At 35.3% G+C, this 26,290-nt stretch overlaps 1 protein-coding gene across 6 annotated transcripts in view; it reads left to right on the top strand.

The window, feature by feature from the left end:
- The window catches only part of LOC111513201 (serine/threonine-protein kinase unc-51), an 88,998-nt gene that overhangs the window by 48,856 nt on the left and 13,852 nt on the right, over window positions 1-26,290 (top strand). The window contains exons 6-12 of one of the 6 annotated variants that reach the window (XM_074183676.1): window positions 7,952-8,071; window positions 8,171-8,244; window positions 8,300-8,460; window positions 8,612-8,763; window positions 13,347-13,448; window positions 24,331-24,432; window positions 24,547-24,619. In XM_074183676.1, the coding sequence (XP_074039777.1) occupies window positions 7,952-8,071; window positions 8,171-8,244; window positions 8,300-8,460; window positions 8,612-8,763; window positions 13,347-13,448; window positions 24,331-24,432; window positions 24,547-24,619 (784 nt within the window). Of the gene's footprint in view, window positions 1-7,951; window positions 8,072-8,170; window positions 8,245-8,299; window positions 8,461-8,611; window positions 8,764-13,346; window positions 13,449-24,330; window positions 24,433-24,486; window positions 24,620-26,290 lie in introns of all 6 variants that reach the window. The other 5 variants (XM_074183673.1, XM_074183688.1, XM_074183680.1 and 2 more) reach the window with 5 other exon arrangements.

Genomic DNA, 26,290 nt, shown 5'->3' with positions numbered 1-26,290 from the left:
CGTCTAGTTCGGTCGGAGGTTTAATTGTAACTGAAGCCGCTCGGGGACGCTCAGCACGTCCCCACTCTATATTTTTGCTCGGTTCGGCTTCCTTTGATCTGTACCTACTTTATGAGGGTTGGGATCGGCACGGCCCGGGCCGGCATTTTCTAACCCGGCAAAGCCGCCCGGGGCGTCTACATCAACGCGGCTAAGGCCGCCCGAGTCAGCCCGCCCGGCCTATCGCGGCATAGTGTGGACCCTGCTGAAGAATCTGACTCGTTACGTGAAGGCCTTGTGGTTGACCGTAAAACCGTAGACAATTCAAGAGAAAATTGAATCGTTTTTCACTCATGACAGATCTATAAATATTTCCTGGTATATTGGAATCGAACATGAGGCCGGTATTCGAGTGATTATTTCTCATAGACGCTGAAAAAAAAAGTAATCCTAATATGGTCATCACTTCATTTTTATTGGTTTTTGTTATTGTTGCCGAGTTCTGATTGTTATACTTTATTGCCTTTTATAGTATCATTTGATTAGTATACTCAACTATCTGGTCTAATATATCTTCGGAAAACAATTTGAAAACATCAAGCACAACATTTTTGGATGAATACCTTCCAACACGGCTCCTTGGAATTGTAGGTACTCCATCTATTTCCTATTTTACCTTTCACATGGAATCGCGGTAAAACTACAATACTCGAAGTTGTATTCATGAGTATAGAGAGCGGTATATCATCTTCATCTTCAGTTACATTTTCTGCCAAATCATTTTTGATCTCAACATTTTGTGATATATCATCCTCATGGTCGAAATGTGACAAATTTGTATCTTCTTCAAGGCAGTCTTCTTCATAATTACTATCCGTATTTTCATAGTTCTCATTTTCACAATGATCTTCTATTTCACTCACTGAATCACCAAGGAAGGCACCACCTTCGTCATCTTCATATAAGAGATTTTCAAGTTCTGTTTCCGTCAAGAGACGTTTTCTCTCGTAGGAATATGCCATTTTATCTTGATTGCCGCAACCTGAACACGCAATATATTCTCTTGCAATAAATATGGTTATGAACAAACATTTTTTAAAACGTACGTTAATGCTATCGCGTCGTAATGTTTACGACGAAATTCCAATACGACCTACTAATTCAAAGTGGATCAGTACCTTCCGCCGTCTACTAGTTCAAGACACTGATTGAGGAAAAGTCGTGGATGGACTTGACAGTTTAAATTCTACCATAGTAAATTTTACGAGCGATAGTATTCTAGGGTTAAAGTGACTTGGCACATTTGATTCCACCAAGATCGGTACACATCAGAAATACGCGACGGACTGTGACTGCTCATTGTTTTGAGGTTGAACTCAGTACACCTCGAACTTCACTGCTCAAAAACTTTTTCATTTGGAGAACTGCGTGTACGTGGAATAAACTTCCTCAGAACGTTTTTCCAAATGGGTTCAATCTCCAGCGATTCAAATCCAATGTGAGTCGCTAATTTCGCACAGGCACCGCTCTTCAATTACTTATTGGTTTTTGTTCAATTTTCAAACACATTCGCAATGAAGTATGAGAATTATGAAAAAATGGGATATGATAGTCTGTTTTACATACATCGGGGAAAATGCAGAAGCAGCAAGAAATTTGTATCACGACAGGTATCCATCAATTAGGTTGTATTTACAAGATTACGATTGTGGTCAATTTGAAAAGAAAATGCCAAACTTATATGAATCAAATAGGGATAAGGAGTTGGAAAAAATAGTTGTTTTAGGAGCTGTTGAAAATAATTTCAAAACGTCAATGCGAAATTTGAAAATATCAACAGATCTACCAAGAACTAACCTTCGGAGGATTTTGAAAAAACACAAATTTAAGTCATACAGGTCCAGAAGAGTTCATTAACTCAGACCAGGACATTTTAAACGCCGCATGGCTTTTTTGCCAGTGGTTCTTGTAAAGTTGTAACCAAGTGCGTGCTTTTTTGTTAAATTGTATTTGTACAGGCAAAGCTTATGTGAGCAGTGCCGGCTACAATTCTTACACTTGGGCACAACAAAATCTTCATTCTATTGTGGAGCAGAGAAGTCAAGGAAGATTTGGATTTAGTGCGTGGACAGGTGTTTTCAGAGGTACAACTCAGAGGCAAAATATTGAACCCCTTGTTGATGACTTGGCCCTAACGGAGCTCAGAAAAATATATTCTCAACAAGACGAGGCTTCGTCTCACAACACTGTAATTGTCACCAATTTTTTGGCTGCAAATTTTGGTAATATGTGGATAACCAACCAAGGACCCAATCGTTGGCCGGCCAGGTCTCCGGACCTAATGCCTATGGACTTTTACCTCTGGAAGAGGCTGAATGGTCTTATTTTTGAATTGCCGACCATTTCTAGATACGAATTGGAAGCGGAAGTGATGCAAAGTTTTGCTTCTCTCATTCCTATTGAGCTAATGGGCTCATTCAGGCTAATTTAGTTTTTTATTGAAAATTATATATTATAAAAGTAAATCATCTCCCAAGTATCCCACAAAATTTTCCAGTTTTTATGTCAATTAACAACTGAGCAAGAGCAATTGAAAATGTGATATCGCCCGCGGTACATCCTCACGTCACACCAAGCAATGAGCCTCGAGCGGTGGCAACCGGGCCTGTAGTTGGAGATTATGAATCGCTGCCATCGTCGGATTTTGTTTCATTTGCTGACTGGTTTGAAAACATCACGTGTTACATATTCACGCAGTTGATACACTGCAGTAAACAACACACAACTTGCTCTCTAAGGCTTCAGTACGCGTATATATTTCGCTTATCCGCCAGCCCTGGTGGTTGATGTGACGTCAAATTTGACCACGCCCCGTTTCGGTGAACGCCACATTCAACTATTAATTTGAAGGGGAAAATAAAGAATGAAAATTCAGATTTTTTGCAGATGTACTATTTGAAATATAAACATTCAAATAATGAAATAAAAAAATTGGTAAATGAGCCCATTAATTCGGCAAAAAACATTCAGAATAGGTGTCGCCTGTCTATAAGAGAAGCTGGTAGACATTTCGAACTCCTGAAGAAATATATTTCATTGTTTGTTCTTCATCATTAATGTTGAAGTTTCATTTATTAGTAGCAAAAATAGTATAAATTGTTATCAGTGTGCTAAATTTTTGGAAAGGTAATTTTAAGCTCCATTGAAATATGCAGGAATATACATCAATAACTACTGATATCTCATTTGAAAAAATATGTTTTTTACATCACTGAATTCTACGTAGAAAAGTGTTCTGGAAATGTTTTCATAGAAACAGGGAAATTTTTGACAGGCAAAAAGTTACAGCAACTTTTTGAAAATGCACATTTTCTAAAAACATGCTGTAACTCAGAAACGACGATATATATCGATATATGCGGTTGTCACCATTAAGTTTGTTAAATTTGATTCAGCCATCAGTTTTCATCTATCTAGTTTGAAAACTGGAGTTTCTCTTCAAAACTGTTAAATTTGGCCCACCCTGTACAAGGTTCAATATTCCCACCTTATCTGCTGCTTTTTGCTTTTCCGTTAATCAGCTGTCGCCCCCATACGAACGATTACTCTCAGAAGTTGAGAAACTTGTGCGAGCTAAGGACTAACGAGGTCTTACCTTTCAACGTGTGATTCCTAACACGGAATGACTGCAGCAACCTTCCAATATGAGTCCATCTGTAAGCTAGGCATGATGATACTTTAGATTCAGTCATGCAGAATTTTTTGGCTTCTGGTTTGCGTAAATTATTGTTTGCATCTTAGCGTTTACTAACCTTAACGTTTGTTGGGAGTTTATATTCTTTCCTGGTGCAGATTCCAGGTTCTGCTACTTAAGAATTTGGTTTTGAATGAAGGGGGCGATAAACCACTTAATCTAGGTTGTCGGTATTGCAAAACTGTTCATCTACACATCAAATCCTTTACCTCACAACAAATTAATTAAATCCTTCCCATTGGATGTTTGAATAGACGCTTTTATGATCAAGACATTTTGATTGTTTTCTGGTTGATTGTTGCCAGATTATTAAATAGATCCCGTTTCGTGTTAAGAACTAGAAATAATAAAAGTAGCACCCCTGATTAGATGTCTCTTCGGACCGTTTCTATTACGCTCGTACGCAATTCTAAGATGTCTGAGATTTCTGAGTCGTTCTTTTCTCAGCCGTCTGGCTAGTTGACCTTGACATAGCATCATACCATGGTGACTTTTCTACATAATCTCTTTGCGACTTTCAATGCTTTCTCTCTTTCAAATTGAAACCTGACTTATCAGGTTTCAAATTGAATTCAGACAGACCGAACTGAACCTGAAGAAACCAAAGGTCAGAATATTTGATGAAACGAGATCTTCGTTGACGTTAAAAAATGGTTTCACGCATTAGTTTATCGATATGTAGACACAAATGTATGAAGTAGTTTGAACTCGTTCAGTAAAAACGTCCCAATCTCTCACAGGTCCCAAGCAGAATACCTCTGTTATTTGGGCTCTCTAAATTCAAAACATCACCCACTCTTATTATCATGAACGTAAAACCGTGGAACAGATTATTTACAATACAGCCTTTTAGGATGTATTCTCTATCCAAAATACTGGAGCTGTTGAAATGTGTGGTGATACTTGCTCAGTTATAAACATGGATAGCTCTTGAGCGGAACTGAGATGGAATTTTGAACATTTGTCTGGCCTGAATTTGATTGCCATCATGCTTATACTCTTTTATCCAGTGACAGAATTTGTGAACCATATTAAATAGATGGGCGGCCCTGTATGTAGACATGTAGAGATATATAGAGAATCCGTTAGATTTCTTGAACGCAATATTTATTGGCAAAAATGTAGATGTTGAAGATAATGGGGTGGAAGGAATAATTTTGGAACAAACCCTATTCTAAAGGTAACTTGATTATTTGACTCTTTCTTCACCAGATGTTGTGGGGTCCATGCTATGGTGTCTAGAGCAGCTTCAGTTTTACAATGTCTTTCACGATTTTATTCGTAACCCTACACTAGACATGTGTGCAATGCAAGTGTGGATCATTAACGATGGTTTGAATGAATCTGAAGAAACTATGTCTTTCCTAGCGAAGTTGCAATGAAACTGCAAGTTTTCTGAAACTCATAAATAAATGGGCGATTTAAGTCATTCAAAAACTGACATATTCTAGTCCTGGCAACAGAACTCGGAAAAACAATGCTATTGATAAGGATTTTGAGAAAGCAAACCTCTTGATCAGTTTTAAATATTTCTGCCCTAACTGCTGATGTGGTATCAGCATTACAATACAATGTTTTTTCCTAAATTTCAAATTTGATATGCTATTAGGAACCATCATAATAGGGGAGCCCAAGCGGGAATTTCGGAATTTACTAAAGCGCGGCAGATTAATATACAGGGGGAGACCTTGTACCCGGTTAAGTACCTCCACCAAATATGAGCCCCATATAGAAGGCCGCCTGTGAGGGATAAAGGATCAGATTAGTAAAAAAAATTGATCATCAGAAATTCTCGAGCGCGTCAGATTAAGGTAGGGTGAGTTAATTACCTGCTAAAAAGTGTATATTCCAGTAATCTGACAATTTGAGAGTGACGTAAAGAAAGGAGAGGGCAGATTTCCGCAAGCCGAAATAACAAAAATTCGTCGATAAAGTTTAATGTGTGCAGCTGTGTGATACCTATATTTCTCTCTCCGAGTTTCTATTCCTCTATTCTCTATTCAATTTTTCTCAATCTATTACTCTCTCACTCCGTCCCCACTCTGAATTATGTTGCCATGACGCCATCACAGCTGATCACAGAGACTCGTTAGTGATGAAGATGAAGATTAATTAATCAATTAATTGATGGATGTAGTAGCCGTTACTACGTGGTAGGAAATCATAATGAAGAAAAGAGAAATTGAATTTTCTATGTTTTTTACCACTTTTATTTGTAACTAACGTTACTGCAGTAACGTTACTAACGTGTGTAACTAACGTTACTGCAGTAACGGTAGTTACACATAAAAGTTTTCTCTTTTCTTCATTAATTAATCAATTGATTATAAAAAATTAAATTTTTTTGAACATTTTTAAAAATTATTTTCTTATAAAGTGTTATACTTAAACAACACATTTATTTATTAGCACGCTATTTCCTGAGCTTTTCAATTAATTCAGTTCAATGAATTAAAAAAAAATAAAAAAAAATATTGTTTTTGTCAGATTAAGCGAATCCCTCTAGATAATCGTCAGATTATGAGACAGCACGTGTAAAACGTAAAGATGAACCATATATATCTTAATCTGACGCGCTTGAGTATTTCAAAATGGCGAATTTTTTTTGCACATTATAATCATGGCCGCGTCAGATCGAAATCGTCAGATTATTGAACGAGAGCTTTTTTTTTTGCACTTAACACCTTTTTGGAATATCTGACGCTCGATGAAATTTTTTTTCTTTTCATTTTTAACCCTTACGTACAACCACCCACATCATGCAAACGATCAGATCAACATATCAACATTATTAAAAATACGTAGGACATTGATGCTATCAATATCTGACGCGTTCGAGTATGTCCATGAAACAGTATTTTTTTACTTATTTAAAAATATATAGCCGCTTCCTTCCCCGATGAAAAGGTATATATTATATAACAATTTTTTCTTCTTATCATCTAAGCTTTGCAACCTAATATGTCTCAATGACGCTATAGTAAATCCCCATTTTGCATCGTGGGCTCCTCTGCTATCATGTTTTGTAGTCGTTTTGAATTTTTTATAAGTTGATGTAACTTCATAATTCTTGAAAGTTGAATTTGATGAGGAAATATCTACGCTGGCATCGAAAGATATTAATATAAAATTGTGTGTATATTGAATTAAATGGAAGGTATAATTTATCTCATATTTTTCACTCACATTCAGATATTCTATCCGGGCTGGTAGGTCATGGTAATCGGAAGTTCCAAAGTAGCAGACGAAACGTTTGCTGCTTACTTTAGGTTCTATTCGACCACGGAATACCAGCCCGAATTTTGCTCTAATCATTCAAATAGTATATCACAACATGTTTCGATAGCACAGTAGCTTTTTCAAGTGATCACTTGAAAAAGCTACTGTGCTAGCGAAACATGTTATATATTTTTTTAAATAAAGTTTGTGTAGATTAAATCGTGAGGTGTAGTGTTTGAAATTACTATGGATCTTCATCAAGTAACGGCCGAATCAATCAGAAAAAAAAATCAGATAGTCTCAAAAAAAACTCGTGAATGAAATTATAGTTCACAGCTATACAGTATTAATGGCGGTAAAAATAGTCAATAAAACACCCTTGTGTCTACGCAATTGGTTGCATTTGACAAATGTCATTTTCTACAATTTTTTTTGCCATAATTAATTGTCTCACTGCAGCTAAAAAAGAAATGAATGTGGAGACATCTACATTGTTGCTAGATTGCACATTTTCTTTAATTTTACATATGGCAAATGAACACACAGAGTCCCTGAATCTTTTGAGTATAGTTTCTTAACAAAAAATAAAAATGTGCGATATACTTCAAAAGATTTAGGACTGTCTCAAATGAATTGAAAATATATTATTTTTCATTGATATTTTTGAGGAAACTTCAACATTGTGTTACCAATGATTGTTTCCATTTTGTTGTTGATTAATTACTATATTTGAGATTAAACTATATGTGCAAATTATCAGTATTTTCAAAACAGGCATTAACTATATGAACATATGAAATTGCTTTGAGTACTATTAGATAAACTACAAATACCATAATTCATAAACTTTCTCTATTGTAAATTTAGGATCCTATACTGAAGAAAATAAAAACTTGCGAATGCATTTGAAAATTATTCGTTTTGTCCAATTGCAATGCATAAAAACATTTTTCTAAACAATTAAATAAATAATTTATATTTTTCTGATTTATTTTCTAGCTGGGGCAATAAAAGCTCTTTATGCCAAAGGAGTTGTTCATAGAGATCTGAAACCGCAAAATATTCTACTGGCACATGACCATAAAGATCCTAAACCCCACGAGATAAGATTGAAAATAGGTATGTTCACAATTTCTACCTGATTGTATTATTTCACTATATAGAAATTTCTACTTTTTTTGGTAAAATTTTTACATCAATGGTTTTTTGATATTTCAGCCGATTTTGGTTTCGCGAGATTTTTGCAAGATGGTGTTATGGCAGCTACCCTTTGTGGAAGTCCGATGTATATGGTAATACGATTCCTCAGTGACATAACGTTCTTGTTACAATATCATAACTTTTCAGGCACCAGAAGTTATAATGTCCCTACAGTATGATGCAAAAGCTGACCTTTGGAGTTTGGGAACTATAATTTTTCAATGTTTGGTTGGAAAAGCACCCTTTCAAGCTTCAACTCCACAAGCCTTGAAGCAGTTGTATGAAAAGAATTGTAATTTGTCTCCAAAGTGAGTATTCCTAGTTTATGTTAGTTTTTTCTCACTAAAACTCAATCATTGAACTAGATATGTCATCAAGTGAAATGACATGAATTTGTAATTTATCTATGTTAATTTTTGTATTACATACATAGTTGTTTTAAAAACAATTCATTTTCAGAATTCCTGTTAAAACAAGTCCGGAGCTGTGCGATTTGTTGGTGGGGTTACTTAAGAGAAATGCTAGAGAAAGAATGAATTTCGAAACGTTTTTCAATCATAAATTTCTTAAGAAAGCCTCACCACCTCGTCGATCTCCAAGTCCTTTACCAGGTAAGAAAAAATCTTTCCTTGATACATCAAATGCTGTGAGGAATGTGGTATGAACAGAAATTTTTAATTTCAAGTTTTCATCAGAGGTCACCTCTCCTATGCAAATTAATTAATGTTTTTGAGTTGCGTTTTTGTTCAAGTCTGTTCTTCCATCATATGACGATTTAAGTAACCGGTCGATTATGAAACTCGATAAAGAAATAACACTATTTGAGCATAAAAACATATCAAATTGTCCAAATACAGAAAAAAGTGTACAAAAGTCGAAAGTGGAAGTTGTAGCAATTGAAGATTTCGAATGAAAGAAAAACAAGAGGGAAATGTCTCCTTGAAAATAAAAAAGTAAATAATATTGCCAGCATAAATAATTGCATCTGAAACACTTGAGAGCAAAACGTAAACAGGTTCAGCAAGTACATATTCACTAATTCTAGTTAATCAGAAGAATGATCACTTATAATGGAGATATCTGCAAAGAAAAAAATGGAATTCAATTGAAAAGATCGCTAATCATGAAGAACCAGTCAACACAAACAAATAGATGTAGAAAAGAAATGACTTGTAAGATTAGACTAAGACAAAGTGGAACATATTCTTGTCTGTTGGTTCTCACACGTGAAATACACTTTCCTTAACATCTATTCTATTATACTTCATAAACAATAGAAATTACCTCAGTAACTGTTTTGGGAAAATGCTTAATTTTTATTTTTAGGTAAGGGACTTCACTTCTATCATAATCACTCCCATGTACGTATGAATTTTCAAATGTTTCTATGAGAATTTATGGAGACTTTTTGAATTGTTCTTTCACAAATAAAATAATTAGTCTCCTAATATTACAGTCAGCTATGGAAACTACAATCTAACAAGGCAAACTTGAATTTCCATCTGTAAATTGAAAATCATTGAAAATATTCTATACTTCCTAAGTAATTTTGAAATCTTTGTGAAACTGAACATTCCCAATGCGTTCAAATGTACAGAGGAAGAAATTTTCGAAGATTTTATGCGATTGCAAAATATTATCTTTGCTTATTTTGTTCTTTCTACCACCAATTCAAATAAAAAATACCTAATCTGATTTGAAACCATGAAAACTTTACCACACTTGACCAATAAAACGTATTATTTTTCTAAAGGTACCTGCATAGCTCAATCTCGTTAAAACTGATAGTATTCAGCACTGGAATAGCTCTCAAACAAGGTATCGGAATGAAGTCATTTCTTTTGAATGTTATACAGATTTCAAAACAATCACAACTACTCTCCGAACTGCAACAGTCGTATGGCAACCGACTTGACATCATCAGTACATTAATTAGATTGAGTTTAGTCTCTGAGATTAATCTAGCCCATCATCTGATGACGCCAGTTTTGTGGCTAAAAATGCGTCGAAAATAGTTTGTGGTCGTTTTGGATTTATGATACGCTAGAGGTTCGAGTTTTTTATTTCATTTATACCACGTGGTTGAAACATTGAAAATTCTCCCAGTATTTAGGAAAGTGGTTCTACTAACTCTCAAAAATATGTTATATTTCCTATGACATATTATTAGTGGGATATCAAAACTTTGGGATATTAACTACGTTCTCGCAGTCAATACATACACCGCTCAAGATGTCCGTTGTAGTGGTGGAGCAATCGTTTTGGTACCACCACTAGTTTTTTTCAACTACGGCCTACCAGCCCAGATTATGTTTTTCCTAATCGTAACTGCGGATGTGACTTCTATGTTCTCATATTATTATTATAATTTTTACCGAAGGGTAAGCTGGTTAAGTACCAATACATTCAGAAGGGTCCGTCAGCATCATCAACCAATGGTCACTCCTCACACCGTGGGATGGGAGATCATCGCGTCCGAGAATCATGCCTTCTGCATGGCAACCTTGAGGTGTCTCACGGTGGCATCCGCGAAGGTTTTGGAAGGTGCAGCGTTATTACTGTCGTTGCGCGGCTTCTTCAGCCTTCTTGAGGTTCCCTTCGTGAAGATGCACAAGTGAGGGAGCTTTCCTGTAGGGGCAGCCGGTTCCTTGCTTTTATTCAAGGCGGGGCTCTTGGCGCCAGCCGCAGGAAGTGCCTTTGCTATGTCCAGCCTCATTCCAAGCGGTAAATTGGGATGGACATTTCTGTTCATCCCCAGCCACCGCCTTAGATTGGTTTTTGTTTTTGTTGTTTCTGTTTTTGTGTTGTTTCATTCATGTGTGTTCCCACGAGTAGCAAGAGAAGAGTTGGTCGCCTCTGGCAGAGCCCCGCATTACCAAAGGTAGGCTGATTACAATGAGGTTTCGCCCAGTTCCCCAAGGGGATCGTTCGTGACCGCATATCACACTGCGGCCATTCAGCTGTTGGTACGATTTCTTACACCTTAGCTTGGATAGGCTGGTCCACGGTGGCATGTTTTGCAAAGGCTTTTGGGGGGTTTTAGTTCCCCCCACCCTATATATTTCTGCCACTGACCAGGAATCCGGCGACCCCGTTCGTAAGGCCACATTGGCTTCCCGGACAGGGCCTCCAGTCCCCTGGCCGTTCCCCTATCCGCCACCTGGGGACGCGCCCGATATGTAGCCCAACCCACGGGAGCCTTCTGCATTTGTTCTGCTAAGATCTCTGCCTTAATGCGTCAAGCCTGCATGATTTTGAGATTCGAGAGTAGAGAGGGCATCACTTCACCAAGGAGTTCAATGACCAAAATAACCATTCTGACAGAGTGGTCTGGATAGAGTCTGTGGAGTTCGATGAGAAAACCTCGGTATTTTATCCGTTTCCCTCCTCTTATCGGATGATATTCGTCTCGCAGAAGCTGTTAACTCTAAGAAAAATATCGTTTTGCTCTGGTGGTCGAGAAGGATTACATCAGGGTTATCAGCTTGTATAAGCCTGAGGGTGGGAAACGAATATTTCTAATAAATTCGACACTTCTCGTTCCCCACAATGGATTCAATACCCCTTGGAGCGTAGGGCAACACTGATGTCACTTCAATACCGTAAGAGTGCCGTAGGTGGTAATAAAGCACTCTTAGAGCCGCTTCATGTCGATGGATTTAGGCTGAGACCGTTTATGCTGGTCATGCTGACAGCGAATGCATTAGGGTCTCAGACGCCTCGCGGCAGGTCCTGCACTTTGTGTCAGGAACCTCTATACCATCACGCGACTGCGGATGACTAAAGTGTTGAAGACACCATCCTGGCAAGCCATGATAAACCCCTCAGTTTCCTACTTCAGCCCACTCGACCTGAGAAAAGCGAAGGTCTGTCGCTGCCAAGGTCTTCAATGTTGCTGAAGGAGATCCCATGCATTGGCCTATCCTTGTGCTGCAGCAGAAGTGAAGTGATCTCTGCCGCTTTTATATGGACCTTTTGCTGAACAGGTTCCAACTCTATGACAGAGTTGTGATCACCTCGTTCACTGTCGAAAACTGTTATCATCATCAGTATTATTATTATTCCCAAAGAATCATTATATTTCCTCAGTTCCTATGATATTTTAAAAAACGACGGCACCCGAAGCAGGGGTGCGTTTAAAATTAATGGGAAGCGAAAATTGAATGTTATGAGTTAATCAAATTAAATTTGTAATCATTGTTTTATTCTGCACTAAAACTGAAATTCAAATTTCGATGTTCAATGATGAAAGAATTGAAGAGTTCACATTAACTAAACTAACTAGCCTTTAAAATAAATAATCACCTCTGAACATGTTTATTTCAGGGCCTTAGACAGTATTTTTCATCAAATACTAGGTAATACTTATTTGTGTTATTCAGAATAATATAACATGTTTTAACGAATTTCAATTCAAAGTTTAATATTTAAGTTTTCGTACCTTAACGAAATTGCAGAGAACTAATTATTTTATACACTGAAAAAATAATTCATAAAGATTATGTAACGAAAAATAAAAAAATATTCAAGTTGACCCGGCCCAATATTCTCATGAAACCATTGAAAAATGCATAACTCGAAAACCACAAAAAATCGCAAAAAATATATGAGAGTGATTCTGATAGGGTCTTGAGATCTCCTATTAAAAAAATTATTTTGAATGTGTCCATTTTGAGCCACCCTGTATATCGGCATCATGGATAATGTGGATATTTTCAGTTGAAAAAAGATACTCTTATCGAATGGAATGAGTAATCTTAACGTATTGGATCTAACGTGAAAATGAATTAAAGAGAAAAAAAGTTGGAAATATGAAATGGGGATAAGTCTAAGATGGAAATGAAAAAAAAGTAGAAGGGATTCAAGTACAAACCAATTTTCCTAAATGGAAAATTAGCTTGAAATATGATCCATATTGGAGAGAAAGCATTTGTGTAAGAAAAATGGAAGTGTCCCCAATAACCATGGAATAGAGAGAAAGAAGATATTGAAAGTCGAAGTGAAATAAAGATACCTGAATCTGTATCACATCTATTCAACATTTTTACTAAGCGAAAGTTGAAATATTAATGTTTGAGAAAAGTGAAGAAATTACAGCAATAGCTTTGTTCAATTCCACATTTTCATCTGTTTCATATAATAGAAATTGTGTTTGGTACTGTTTGGTATACCGTAACTCGGTATTCTATTTTAGAACTACCGCTTCCACCGGTGTATGTATCTAATACTGCGGTGAGAGCAACACCTAGATCTTCAACACCTGTTAAAGCTAATACCCCCACAAGATCTCAACCAGGTAAGGAAAACATAATGTACGTTTCAATTGGCATGTTGGCTTTGTTTCTTAAGCTTTGAAAATGGCAATAGGTAGTAAAAGTAATGGCCCATCACACTCATAAAATAGTTGAACTTGAACTTCTATGTATACCTGTCAATTTATTACCCACTAAATCAGAACAAATGAATGAATGTACAACTTTCATTTATTTCATCTGTAGATTCAAATTTGGAAGCATTGCCAATGAATTCAGATAGAAAACTTTTTCAATAAACATAATAGGGTAATTGCCCAATTGCCCGTTGTTGAGAAAAGAAATAGCTGGAATTAAAAAATGTTCAGTCCAAAAATTACAATAATCATAAATCATTCAATTCAATAACATAACAAGAATGTATATGAAGATTCTGATTATTAATGTTGACGAATGAGAAAATTATCTGAAATATGTAAGTGTGTTAGTGTTTCTAGCCTTACCTGGGTGAGCAATTTCTTTCAGTTGGAAGCTGAATAATCGCTTATACATATAAATAAATTCTCGATGTTTTATATTTAGGAAAATTATTGAACGAGTGCGTTCTTCAGGATGTTCCCATATTTTTTCATAAATTAATGAAAGTAGTAGTTACTAATGTGTGTAAAGGACAATTGATAACAATACTACAGTAGTATTGATTCTATTTTCATGAACTTGAGTTAGTTTTCATGAATTTCAGGTTTTCGTGAATTTATGTATATTTTTGGTATCATAATTTGGGTACAATGATACATTTTTGATTTGATCTGTTATGAAAAAATGAGTAGATGATTCAGATCATTTTTCATGTAAAAAATACCAAAAATCAGTTTTAAATTTACTCTTCGATGATCTCATGATATTTTCTCTAAAAAGTAACACGCACCAAGAATTTATTATTTTTGATTAGTGCTATACCATAATTCCAAAATAGTAGGCACTAAATTCTCAAAAATGACTGTCTTTTACAGTGATGATAAAATATATAGAATTACAATCTTGACAACAATGTTTTCGTTTTAATGCAATGATATTTCTAACATTTAGTGCTTACTATTATAGAATTGTACTGTCATCATTATTTCAATAAAAGCATTTCTGATGTTGGAGTAACAATTTCTGTCATTGATGCTTCAATAAACTCGAAAAGTTGAAAAATAAGTAGTAATTTCACTACCTTTATTACTGGAGTATTTATTGACAGGATGCTAAGTAATCCCACCTGCTTTTTTCTGAATGATATCGGCAATTTTTTGTGAATGGTGTAGTTACCATCTGTTACATCCTGACATTTGATTTAAAATACTAAGCCCTAATAGTGTTTTTTTCTCTTTTTCAGCTTTAACTTGATTTTTGGTGTTTGGAGTGTATATAATTTACTCACAAAGTTGGATTTTCCTTTATTATTTTCAATTACTTTAATCGTTTTAATTCTATATCGATTTTTTGATCACTTGATTTTTTCAGCTTCATAATTTTGTAATTTTCATGTTTTCTTTTATTTGATTTTTGATTTTATTTCTATTTTTAATTTCACCCATTTCTCATAACAAATTTTAACATTTATATGCTTATATGCCTTATATATTCACCATTCATCATTTCTGTGTGACATCAATAACTTGTATGTATTACATTCATCTTGACCTCGTAAACTATTTTTGCTTATACAAATTTTAACCTAGGTGACTTATCCAAGAAGAGGTTGAATTTCACTATAATTATTCGGTAGATAAAATAATTACAAATGAAGTTTCAAATACTGGGAACATATTAAAACATGGAAAACATATTTGAATGACACTATGTTTTGTGAAGGACTTGATGTTCCTCGACATTTTTTGGGTTTCTAACCCAACTGAACCTGAAAAGTTCACCCCAAAAAGTTACAGCAAAATATAAAATTTTGAAGCCCTGAAATTTTCGTAAGGCTACCTACACGGTATTTGAGATAATTTTGTGAAATGAACCCCATAAGTTAAATTCGGCTATCAATTCATCTTGATTTTTGGATAACACACTTGAGTTATTATTATTATTTATGTTGAAAGCACTCCAGGGACACTTCACTTGTAATATGGGATTATGCCATACTCATTTTTAAATTATAAAGTTGTTTTATTTTATATGAAATGGCGATTTTTTTCTTCTTAATCATTTTCTCTTACGATTCCTTATATAAAAAAATCAACCGTTCACGAAATATTTCAGTTTCTCTTGAAAAAATAAAACTTGCGCATGTCCTCCATAAAACCACGGGCTGTGAAAAATTCATTTCGAACATTTACAGAAAGTTTACTAGAGCCATTGATTTGCCGTCATATTTCATTGAAGACATGATTTCAGATGAATAAATGATGAATTAAAAAATATATATTCTAAATGTTTCATAAAAGAGGTAAAATTCGAAAATATTGCATTTTCTTTTCACACAAAATACAAAAACTATTTCAAAATATTTTCGAAGATATTTCTGTTAACTTCCAGGCATATGTCAACTCTCTTCATCAAATTGTTAATTGCAGTCAGGGCCGTCGCCATGGGGGCGGGGGGAGCCCGTCGAAAAAGCAGGGGGGGCGGGGGAGCCGCATCCCGTCTCCCCGTGCTGTTTTTTCGACTTAGAAAAGTTGGGAAATTTCGGGTCGGGAAGATAGAAAAAATAATAGTAGAAAACAATAAGCACAATATTATTCAAGTGTCGTTTCCTTTCATTTGTATTGAATATTCCTATACATGGTGGATATGGTGGAAGGACAATGACCTTGGTCCAAAGTAGAATAATTTCCATTATTATTATTATAATTACCAAAATGTATTTTCGTGTGTGCATACCCTAACGGGGATATAAGCATTCAGTCAATCTTTGGATAGCTAAGTAAGAAAATTAATATAGTAGTAACTAATCCCTTGGCTTCCATTTTTTTGAAAGTTGGGAAATTTCGCTGGTGGGGTTGGGAAAATTTGGTTTCCCGCCCCCCCCCCCCCTGTTTTTTCTTTTCGCTACGGCCCTGATTGCAGTACAACTGATTTAAAAAAAGAGTTGAAAAAACGCCATAAATTATATAGAGGCATGTTTCAGTTTATGACCAGGCAGGATTTCATTTTAGACTTGTGATTTACTGGGTGCAGCTTCGATTTCAAACATTGTTCGATTCTGGGACTTCACTTAGTGATATCTGCTGCTAAATATTATTTACTTCGACTTCCATAAATTATTTACCAAATTCGCATCTAACTTTGTATTGTCAGGAAGAATTTTTATTTATGTCTTGACAAATTATAATTTTATTTAAGTCACTGAACCCATATCTCTGATGACTGACAGATACTTCATCGACGTCTCTCTCTCTCTCTCTCTCTCTCTCTCTCTCTCTCTCTCTCTCTAATTATATGCTTTCCCTGAATATTGGTAGGCTTCCAAAATCAAATTTTCATTGGTTTATTTCAAAAGTTAGTTTTTCAGTTGAGAAACATGTTTCGACATCAAGAGGTAATATTTTAAATTCAGTTATAAAATTAGACTTGCTTTGCATTTATAATTGAATTGTCTGTTAAGAAATATGTTTTTCTGTTAACTAGCTGTTGTTCTCCTACGAACGACAACCCTCAGAAGTCGAAACTTGTACAAGCTAAGGATTACCTAGGTCTCGCCTTTTATTCCTAGCATGGTTTGGATGATATGCATTTAAAATCGTCCAGCCGTACGGCTCGAACTACCGTTCCACATAGCGGTTGATTCAATGAGTAGAATTAACCTCTCACGATTACTGTCTCACCAAATATTATTAATAAATATATTTCAAATTTGAATTGAAGGGGTTATATTTTTAGGAGTGATTAATTTTTGGGAAAGTTTTTGGTTTTCTACTACTCCATCTCGATACAAAAAAAGATGAGGGAATCTTCCAAAGAAAGGAAGGAAGTAATCAATTTGAAAATAAGTAACTCTATACATGGATGTGTAGATCATGCAAAGAAGTAACTTTCAGACACAAACTGAAAGAAAGTCCCCCTGAAATAGCTACTTTCATATAAACATTGAATTACACAAAAGAAAAAAAATTGTTTCGAAACAAATACTTCTATATGAACACTGAATTATACAGAAATACTTTTCTTTACTCAGTTTGTATTTCAAACATTCGTTGTGGAATAAAATCAGATATCATTCACATGATGATCGTAATTCATGAATGAATTGTGTTTATTTTCTATAATGTTATCCAAATTGGTACTGAAGAGCCTTAGGGCAAGTGTCTTATGGTGAAACCGATGTATACCAGTGAGGATGACAGTGTTCCATGTAAGTGCAATTTGTTACCATTCAATCAAAGTAGAACTCATGTGAATGATATCTGATTTTATTCCACAACGAATGTTTGAGTAAAGAAATGTATCTTCTGTATAATTCAGTGTTCATATAGAAGTATTTGTTTCGAAATAATTTTTTTTTCTTTCGTGTAATTCAATGTTAATATGAAAGTAGCTGTTTCAGGAGGACTTTATTTCAGTTTGTGACTGAAAGTTACTTCTTTGCATGATCTACACATTCATGTATAGAGTTGCTTATTTTCAAATTGATTTCTTCCTTCGTTTCTTTGGAAGATTCCCTCATTTTTTTTTGTATCGAGATGGAGTAGTAGAAAGCCAAAAACTTTCTTTCCCAAAAATATTTCAAATCTAATATATTGGCAGGAAAAACAATTTTCATTGACATTTTACTAAATTGTATACAAACATGAATGGAAGAGAAATTTTATCGCATATATTTAAACACAATGAGTCACAAATAAAAATTAAAATGTAAAATTCTGGAATCCATCAAATTCCAAATTTCACCGTTGTGAAGCTCACTGGTAAGAAAAAAAAAACATAAAATTAAGACTTGTGGCATTGTCAGGAATCCTCTAGTTCACAGGTATCGCCTGTTATTCATCGAGAACAAATTTACTTATTCTCTTTTGGATCTGATCATATACCAAATCGTTGATAATGACCAACATTCTAGTATATTCACCATAGGGTTTTTAATTTACGTGATGGACTAAAATATATTTTACATTCAACTACTTGATAAACTTTATTTTGAGGAATGATACATTTTGTTTCAATCCAATCCGTACTTTAATTATTTATGATTATTTGATGTATATAAGGGTCAGATTCATCGGAAAGAAGATCATTGAAATATAAGGTTTTTTTTAAGAATCTTTCCTCAGTATCATCCAGAAGTTCTGGCCATTGCATACTACTGAAAGTGTCTCTAGTATGAATAATCAAAACTGAAGAAAATCCTGTGTTGTGGAATTTACATCCCATATTACTTGTGAAATGTCCCTGTTTCTGGTTTTTATTAGTATCTCAGGCCTGCTTCTCTAAAATTAATTTCTACCACCATCACCACTACTCCTAATATATTTTAACATTTGAGGTGTGGTATTGTGAACATGAAATTATTGTTTTGTTTACTAAGGAAAGGATATAGATAAATATTTTTTCGACAAAATTTTGTGGGGTAGTAGCCTTATTGTCATATAATATTCATTGAAGTAAATGTAGGAGACATATAGGAGGGTTGCCTTTTATATTTCGGGATTAGAGATGTTACGGTTTGGATGGTCCACCCCGTAACTTCAAAAACTAAATTGGTCCGATAAGCCGTTCGCCGTTCGCTCGCAGCTCGTTCAAGTGGAGAATTCGTTCCTTGAAAAGAAAAGGAAAAAAAAGCGAACAGCTGATCTAGGTTTTGATAAACAAGTTCTCTTCTGGTCGTGTGTATGTGTTGGTATTTTCGAAATTGTACCTTTTTCTCTATTGTGCAATAAGATTTGGAGTAATGTAAACTTATTTACTTGATTTACAAGAATAGGGAAGGGCACTGAAGTGAGAACTCGAGTAGGAACGTTATGTAGGAGTAGAATGTGGCTTATTATAGTTAGTTGAGTGTTTCAACGTTGAGAAGAAATTATTTATCATCGTTGTCTCTGCTCCTGGTTGTGGAAGAGTCTAATATCTGTGTAGTGAAGCATTTCAAAGCGATATTAGGAAGAACTTTTCGCCAATAATATTCACTACAAGGTGGATAAGATACTGTGTAAGCAGTTGGGGCTTTTCCTTTGTTACTCATTTTGGATACGAGAGGTTTTGTGGACGTAAGGACCCTCAAGAGGTAACTTAATACGTATTCAAGAACAACTGGTGAGTGACTTAATTTTTTTGTGCAATTTATAGGGTTCCAGTGAGGGGGCCACTATTCCTGATTGAACTTGATGTGGAAGTTAATGAAGTAGCCATTTGCTTCTACATGCAATATTGCTGTCTTTGGCAAGCGAAATCAGTAGCTCTCAACTCAATTTCCCGTCTGAATTCTCCGGAGAAAACTGTAGAACTTGTAGTTGTTAGGAGTGCTGACTTATTCAAATTGCAAGTTTTGAAATGGTCTTCCAGCTCTATTGAATTATTAGTCGATACCATTTTATTTAAGCCCTCTTATCCGTTAATTTAAGCAAGAACAATACAAATAAAATAGGGATTTTGAAAAGAATTTCAACGACGTTCTTATTTAAAAAGAAATTGTAATATGTGTTTTGGTCCTAAGGTAACGTGTAAGCGACAACGTGACGTCACTGCGGCGCGTTAACTGAGTTTGTTTTGCCTTTTTGTTGTTGTTATGAGTAAAAATATATTAGATGTTAAGGGGCAGTCCTTCCTTTGTGTGAATTGATTATTTAGTAATTTGTACGCGTAATCCTGATTATTATTGTAATATAATTGTTAATCATCTTTATATCGTTCCGATTTGTCTGTTCATACCCAGTCACCCTGGGCAGTCTACTAGTTAAGACTGGCTCATTGATAACTAGTGGCGCCCATTAAAATCAACTCAGAAAAATCTAATAAAATTGATCTCGTGGACCCACCCCGACCGACACTTGAGCTTGGGTACGAGTTCACGCACCTCAGCTATTGGACAGATGAACAAGGGTACATAATATTATTTGAGTAGTGCGTAACAGAGAACAAAAACAAATATTATTCATCGAAAATCACTTTGTTTTTCAAAATATTTCCCATGAAGATCTATACACTTTTGCATGCGTTTGAACCAATTGTCGAAGCACTTTTGCCATAATGATTGAGGTATCTCCAAAACATGCATTCTGAATGCAGCAACCGCTTCTTCAGGTGTCGAGAAACGTTGACCTCTCAGTTTGTTTTTTACGTGCGGGAATAAAAGGAAGTCATTCGGTGCCAAGTCAAGACTATACGACGGATGACTCATCAAATCGATGTTTTGGGTGCTCAAAAATTCAGTTGTTTGAGCCGATGTATGAGAGCATTGTCGTGGTGAAGAGTGATCCGTCTTCGGCGGTTGGTTTTCCTGATTTCTTGGAAGACAACTGGCAAACAAATGGTTGTGTATCACTCAGAATTGACTGTTCTGCGTTGTTCTAGTGGTACTGTTACATGTCCAGTTTTTCCGAAAAAACAGGCGACCATTTGCTTGGAAGTTCTTCGTGCGCGAACAACTTTTGTTGGATTTGGCTCCTCTTGAAACACCCATACAGTCGACTGCTGTTTAATTTCGGGCTCATACGCGTATATTCACTTGTCACGATGTCATAGACGTGTTTCGAAGCACCGCGATCGTATATTTTGAGCATTTCCTTTGACCAATCGATAAGAGTCTTTTTTTGAGCGTTTGGCGTATTGTAATGGATCCAACGCGAACAAATTTTTTTGACAGTCAAATGTTTATGTAATATTGAATGTATGGTGGTCGCACTAATGCCTAAGGTTGTCTCAATCTCACGATAGGTCACATGACGATCTTGCAATATCAGTTCGCGCACAGCATCAATGGTTTTCGGAACAACAACTGATTTTGGACGACCTTCACGAAATTCGTCTTGGAGTGAACTACGACCATGATTGAATTCACTAAACCATCGATAAACACTGGTCCTTGATGGAGCTTCATCGCCAAAAATTGAATTAAGTTCATCCATGCACTGTTACTGAGTTAATCCACGTCGAAAGTTGTAAAAAATAATCGCACGAAAATGTTCACGATTTAATTCCATTTTTGGGCTGAAATGAATATTTTAAGTTACTGTAAACAACATAAATAGCGCGCGTATAAGCTCAAAAATGTCCAACTTTACGATAGCTGTCAGTTGCCAGATTACAACACTAGGGTTGCCAAATCCCGATACATAAAAGGCAACCTATCGTATTTCCTATTTGTGTGCTCAAAATTCAAATTATAAATTACATCCAGGGAAATTTGTTTATATTGGTTTGTGTTAATATACAGGGTGATTCAAAAGTACTTCGACAAACTTCAGGAGGTGATTCCTCACAATATTCTAATATGAATTGTCCAAATAAATAAATGTCCGGAAACGCTTCGTTTCCAAGATACAGGATGTTGAAGTTTTTATTTTTATTTTCGTTTTTTTAAAATAACTTTTGAAATACTGAACTTAATTAAACGAAACTTGGTAATAAAAGGTTTTTGAGGTGTCGAATTCGAACCTGATGTTCTTATTGCTCTTACTCGTAGGGGGCGCCACCTACACGCCTTTTTCTTTTTTAAAGATTCATAACTTTTTTGGGCGTACTTCTAGCACATTTTTCAGTAAAAAAATCGATTTCTCTATCATATCTACGTAAATAAGCTACCCTTGTTACTAGTCGCTGTAAGCAACCGTTTTCTAAATATTTGGACTTGAAAACTTCAAGTCGATTATTTGATAATCGATGCATGTTGAAGTTATTACGAATATTTTGCTTTTTTCACAAGAATGCTTTGGAAATGAATTTGGCGTTTTACTCGTTTGAAGAGGTCATTACTATTGGGTACGTTCCTTTATGACATCCTTAAGCGAAATAGTTATTTTTGTATCAAGGGTGCATAATCAGTATGTGTTTTAATAAAATTTGCAAGAAATGTCAACATTTTATTTCAGGAAATTTTGAATATGTAGAATAAACTAAAATAAACGAAACTAAATTGTATTCAAATAAATTGTTGGAAGTGTCCACCTTCAGCGAAGATACAGGCAGTCAGTCGTCTAGTCATTGAATCTCGTACCCGCTCAAAAATTATTGGTGTGTTTCTTATTGTTTCACAGGCGTCTACTATTCGGTTTCTTAGATCTTCCTCGTTCACTACTGGAGTCTTATAAACTAGTGACTTCAAATGTCCCCAAAAATAAAAATCTATCGGGTTTAGATCTGGGGACCTTGGTGCCCACGCCTGGTTAGGTTCTTCTACACCCCTACCGATCCATCGATTTGGATAGACTGAGTTAAGGAATTCCCTGGCTACAACGCTAAAATGAGCCGGAGCCCCATCATGCATAAACCACATGCGGATACGAATTTCTAATGGTACATTCTGAAGTAGTCCTGGCAATTCATTTTCTAAAAAGTGTCTGTAAGTTGCGCCATTCAGTCGGAGCGGAAGAAAGAAAGGACCTATCAAGTAATTATCAATTATTGCCGCCCATATATTTACAGAAAATTGATACTAATAATGCCTTTCACTAACTGCGTGCGGATTTTCGAGAGCCCAAACATGGTTGTTATGAAAGTTTGTGATAGCATTTCGTGGGAGTTTGCCTCGTCCGTGAAGAGTACTTATCTTAAATATTGAGGATTTCCAGCCAATTTTCTCAAAAACCATTGACACATAGTAATGCGTTGGGGAAAATCTCGTGGCAAAAGAGCTTGTACCCTTTGAATATGGTATGGATGAAACTGTTGATGGTGGATAATTCACCAAACTGTGGACTGAGTAGAATTGACAGCTTCAGCAATTACTCTTGTGCTTATTTCTGGATTCTCCTCGAGAGCATTCAAAATAGCTTCTTCCAATTTTGGGGTTCAGACTGCTCTCCACGACGGTGGAGACTAGTAAATGTTGGAGCTGAAGGCAGTAGTCGATTAGGAAATCGCTCCTGGTAAATACGTCTTGCTTCGCGCGCATTGCCATCCGCAAGGCCATAAACGAAATGCATATCGGCTAAATGAGCATTATTGTTTAAATAATCCATTTTTTCAAAATAAGTGTTTTCTACTTCTACTAACGGAAACTTCAACAAAACGTCTAACTGTCACAAAACATGTAATTACTAAAACTACTCACAAACGTCAAATTTATTTCCAAAGCATTCTTGTGAAAAAAGCAAAATATTCGTAATAACTTCAACATGCATCGATTATCAAATAATCGACTTGAAGTTTTCAAGTCCAAATATTCAGAAAACGGTTGCTTACAGCGACTAGTAACAAGGGTAGCTTATTTACGTAGATATGATAGAGGAATCGTTTTTTTTACTGAAAAATGTGCTAGAAGTACGCCCAAAAAAGTTAGGAATCTTTAAAAAAGAAAAAGACGTGTAGGTGGTGCCCCCTACGAGTAAGAGCAATAAGAACATCAGGTTCGAATTCGACACCTCAAAAACCTCCTATTAACAAGTTTCGTTTGATTAAGTTCAGTATTTCAAAAGTTATTTGAAAAAAACGAAAATAAAAATAAAACTTCAACATCCTGTATCTTGGAAACGAAGCGTTTCCGGACATCTATTTATTTGGACAATTCATATTAGAATATTGTGAGGAATCACCTCCTGAAGTTTGTCATAGTACTTTTGAATCACCCTGTATAAATAGCACCAAATCCCATTGTTCTACAATGAAAAATTGATATTGAAAGTTGTAGCAAAATATAGGTATGTATACATTTTCTATCGTATATCCTCTCCTGAAATTCACAGTGATACGCTTTTCTCTTCCCAATTTAACGATCAAGAAATCCTACTGGCCTCTTAACAGTATGAAATCATTGCACATATTTAATTTTCCATTTCTTTTCAGGATTTCTTGAGACGCTTAAAAAACTGAACGACAAATTAGGCCTCTGGTACGATCCAAAATGTACTTCACCGGGCTATGGAAAAAAATTGAATCGTACGAGAGGTCAGTGTTGTTCTAAATCTTGATACTAACTGTCTTCTTGCTTATTGCTCGTAGAATCACCTCGATCTACAAGAAACGCGCTGAGTTCAAGCACTGAAGATGATTATGTTATAGTTCCCTCAAACATCCCGACCTATGTGGAACCTTCGCGAGAGAGTAGTACGGAAAGAGCAGAAAAAGAGAAACAGTAAGTTTGCAGACATATCTAACATTGCAACAAATTAAAGTTACCCGAAACGAAAAAACTGTCATTGAACCACTATGTCTCTGTTTACTAAGAGTTGCTGTACTATAATGTTATTATTGATTGCTCAGTAATTTGTTTTCATAGAGAACGTGCCTTCTATGGTTATTGGTCTGTCGTTTCTTGGTATTGTTAAACATCCCCCGTTTGAGTGTTTCTCAACTATTCGCTGACACCACTTCAAAAGAATAAAGACTTTCTCCAAAGTTAGAATTATGAATATTTTTCTTGATTGCCTAATTACTATCATTTTTGAAGAACCTTTCATCTAAACAAGTACCTTGAAAATAAGAGAGTAAAAATCCTAATAAATTCATCATTAGTAAAGGCGATGACATTTTCCTTTAGGAATATTCCAACTGCAGGATCAATAGAGAACTCAATTCTCGAATATCTTTACAGTAAAGAAAAGCCCGAAGAAGCCATTTTATGGCGAAACATGTGTTGCGTTTTTGTAAAACTGTTTGGTGAAAATCTCCCTATAAAATGTTTTTTGAATATGTGAAAATTTGTTTTATAATCTATAGCCCATGAAAAATCAGATTTAGCCATCAAGGATGAGGTTAAATTGTAGAGTACATTAGCTAGATTGTCATAAAATTATTGTATATCTGAAAGTATAATGCCTGGTCATTTTATATTATTTACTTATTTGATTATTGTAACATGGCATTATTGCAGTACATACTTATTATAATTAATTTATAGACAAAGCGATTATGAACTAATATAGTTACAAGTTAACCTAGCCTGATAACTGAAATCCTGTTACCATCTTTTGAACAAAAGTCTAGAAATCCAAGTAGTGGAAATAAGTTGTAACAACCCAAATAATCCAGGCCTGGATTGTAGGAAGTACTCAATTCTCAATTTTACTTTATTTTATATCAGTCCAATGATTCATATAGGACAAAAAAATTCTGTAGTTACTTCAGTATCAAGTTTCTAGATCCTGACAAGTGTAATCAGTTCATAGATTTATAGTCTACTAGTACTATGTTGCTGTATTGCTGCTGTTCCAATGTTTTGACAGAATCAGAATCAACGAACTTAGGCGTGCGAAGCGTTATAGAACAGTGCTTTCAAAAAAAATTGTTCTACAGCGCCATCTAGTGGCGAGTTACAGAAGCATTGATAGCCTTAAAACCTTCTCTATGAAAAATTACTTATACATGTCAAGTTTCATCACGATCGGTTGAGCGATGTAGAAGTTTATCACTTACCAACCAACCAACAAACATCCATTTTTATATATATGATACGAAGTCGATTCGAATGGCATAAAAACTGAATAGTTACCGAACGTCGACAGTTTATTTGTATGGCATGGGCGGCGTGGTATGGTTCACGAGGCCTAATAATTATTTTTATATAATATTAACTAGTAAATTTATCACACCCGGTACATTAGTCTTTTGTTTAGCTGTTCGGATTGTGTGTAGACTCTACTTTCACACTTCAATCTAATACAGACTACTTTCAAAACCACTTGTATTACTGATATGTCAAAAATTTGTCCTGAAATTCTTATATATGCGCTTGAAAGTGATACTGACCTAATATTTTCTGTATAAAAAGAAATTTGAGGAAACAGTATTATGAACCAAATAACCC

This window comes from Leptinotarsa decemlineata, unplaced genomic scaffold (assembly GCF_025532065.1).
Source record: "Leptinotarsa decemlineata unplaced genomic scaffold, Ldec_3_MD MMD2_P_RNA_scaffold_2, whole genome shotgun sequence".
Taxonomy (NCBI): Eukaryota; Metazoa; Arthropoda; class Insecta; order Coleoptera; family Chrysomelidae; genus Leptinotarsa; species Leptinotarsa decemlineata.
This window is presented reverse-complemented; position numbering and strand designations above follow the sequence as displayed.